General features: G+C 57.4%; 1 protein-coding gene across 1 annotated transcript; it reads left to right on the top strand.

The window, feature by feature from the left end:
• Positions 1-853: 853 nt before the first annotated feature.
• On the top strand, positions 854-1,901 carry LOC127751210 (uncharacterized). Its single transcript, XM_052274350.1, has 2 exons — positions 854-1,019; positions 1,543-1,901. Exon 2 carries the CDS (start codon positions 1,569-1,571, stop codon positions 1,878-1,880), a length of 312 nt encoding a protein of 103 aa, XP_052130310.1. The 5' UTR covers positions 854-1,019; positions 1,543-1,568; the 3' UTR covers positions 1,881-1,901.
• Positions 1,902-1,927: the final 26 nt, after the last annotated feature.

Raw genomic sequence — 1,927 nt, forward strand, 5'->3', positions numbered from 1 at the left:
CGCAAGAGAGGTAGATTGACCCCCTTCGCTTTGGTACACAACGGAACTCCATTTAGGCCGGCGGCGCCCTCCGCGAGCCCCTCCCGCGAGGCTCTCCCCGCCGCCCCCGCGCGGAGTCCACCGGAGGCGGGGCGGAGCTTTTAGACCCGACCGCATTCTGCCTGGTGTACCAGGCCCTGCCTGCCCCGCCGCACGGGAAAGGGGTCTGATCGAGTCTGACTCCCTCAAATAAAATCTTAATTAACTGCAAGACAACTAATCGTTATCAGTTTCTCAAAAAAGTTATTGCCACAACCAAAATTTAGTTTCAGCGAAACAAATAAGCTACTTGACGGAACAAACAGGATTCGTTTCGAGAGCTGGGCGAGGCTTCGTTCTTGTAACCAACGTGTTTGTTACGTCAACTCCGTATACCAGTAAACTTCAGTTTTGTTGTGACTACCAAATACTGGTTTTGTGAAACTAAAAGTTCTCAGTAGTGGTCTCGCAAGTCACTAAAATTTGCCTCCGGAAAACCAATTCTACGTTTCCGTGTGCTCGCTTAGCTCAGCCAAGAGTTGGGGCTCAGCAGCCAGCAATCTATTCGCGTTTAATTCGCGCCGCTCTGTACTCTGTATTCTACGCAGCAATAGATAACGTGGGCTGATTTCGTATACCTTGCTATGCAACGAGCCCGGCGCGACACTGTCTCCGAGAAGTCTCTCGTCTCTCGTCTCTCTCTCTCGCCCCAGGTAGCGCGCCGGCGGGAGCGAGGTAGTTTCATAACGCGCTGCCCCGCTGCCTGCTGGGCCGGGCCGGGTTGGGCCGCGCCGGGGACTTGGTATGTTCGACACGACGTTCCGGCCGGCGAGACGATCCAAGGCTGCTGAAAGTCCTTTACTCCTGCCAGCCGACGCGTTCGCTAGCAGCCGCGTTCAGAGGACCGCAGCGGCGGCAGCGCAGACACAGACGAGGGGAGCGAAAGTGCGCCTCTGCGCGCGGCAAGCAGCGCCTCGAGCAGCAGCGCTGCAGTCGGACGGGTGGGATGCACCGATGGGTGCCTGAAAAGAGAAAGAAATTCAATTTTCTTGACTCGTTGTGGGTTGGGTGCATACTGAAGTCATTGCGTCCAAAATAGACTGCATTTGACTGGAAATGCCTGTAAATTTGACGGTAAAATGCCATGAAACATCCCCCTTTACAAAGAAAATTTGATTGGCCAGTGGAAATGATCGGAGTGAATGGAGTGATTGGAAAACGATTATTTTTAAACCGTGTGAGGTACCCCTCGAGATGCACCCCTGAGACACTCCTCTTCTTTCACTGTTTTGGCGCTGTGCCTCCAACGTTAGTTGGGGTAGGCTCCGGGGAGCCCAGGCCTCTCTCGCGAGCACAGGGAGCCAGGTGAGACACTGGCCAGGCCAGTCCAGTGAGCCTTGACCTGCTTCATGAGCCCGTCTGTGTGTGTGTGTGTGCGCGCGCGCGAGCTGTGTCTCAACAAAGTGTGAGCACTTTCTCAGAGTGTATACAACAGGTGACATTTCTCTCGACTCTTGCCCACAGGGCGCGACCCATGGGGCGGACCCTCGATGGCACTGCTCCCGCATGATGACGCTGTGGCGGCGCGTGGCCTGGTGCCCAGGGCGACCCTCGCCGTGGCCCTGCTCGCCATCGCCCTCGTCCACCCCACTACCGTCGTCGAGGCCCAGCCGTCGCTGCCCAGCGCGCTACGCGGCTTCCGCCGCGACACGGCGCCGTACAAAGGGTTCACGGGCATCAGGGCGCGCGGCGACTCGGCCAGGAGGGTGTTCTTCCACGACCAGACCATCGCCGTCGTGGAGGTGTCCATGGACTACAACTCCATGGAGCTGCAGAACTGCGAACTCATCGAGGTCAAGTGAGTACAAACGGGGAGAACACACATTGACCGCAGCCGTCGCGGCCGCCG

This window comes from Frankliniella occidentalis, unplaced genomic scaffold (assembly GCF_000697945.3).
Source record: "Frankliniella occidentalis isolate FOCC.00 unplaced genomic scaffold, Focc_3.1 Scaffold381, whole genome shotgun sequence".
Taxonomy (NCBI): Eukaryota; Metazoa; Arthropoda; class Insecta; order Thysanoptera; family Thripidae; genus Frankliniella; species Frankliniella occidentalis.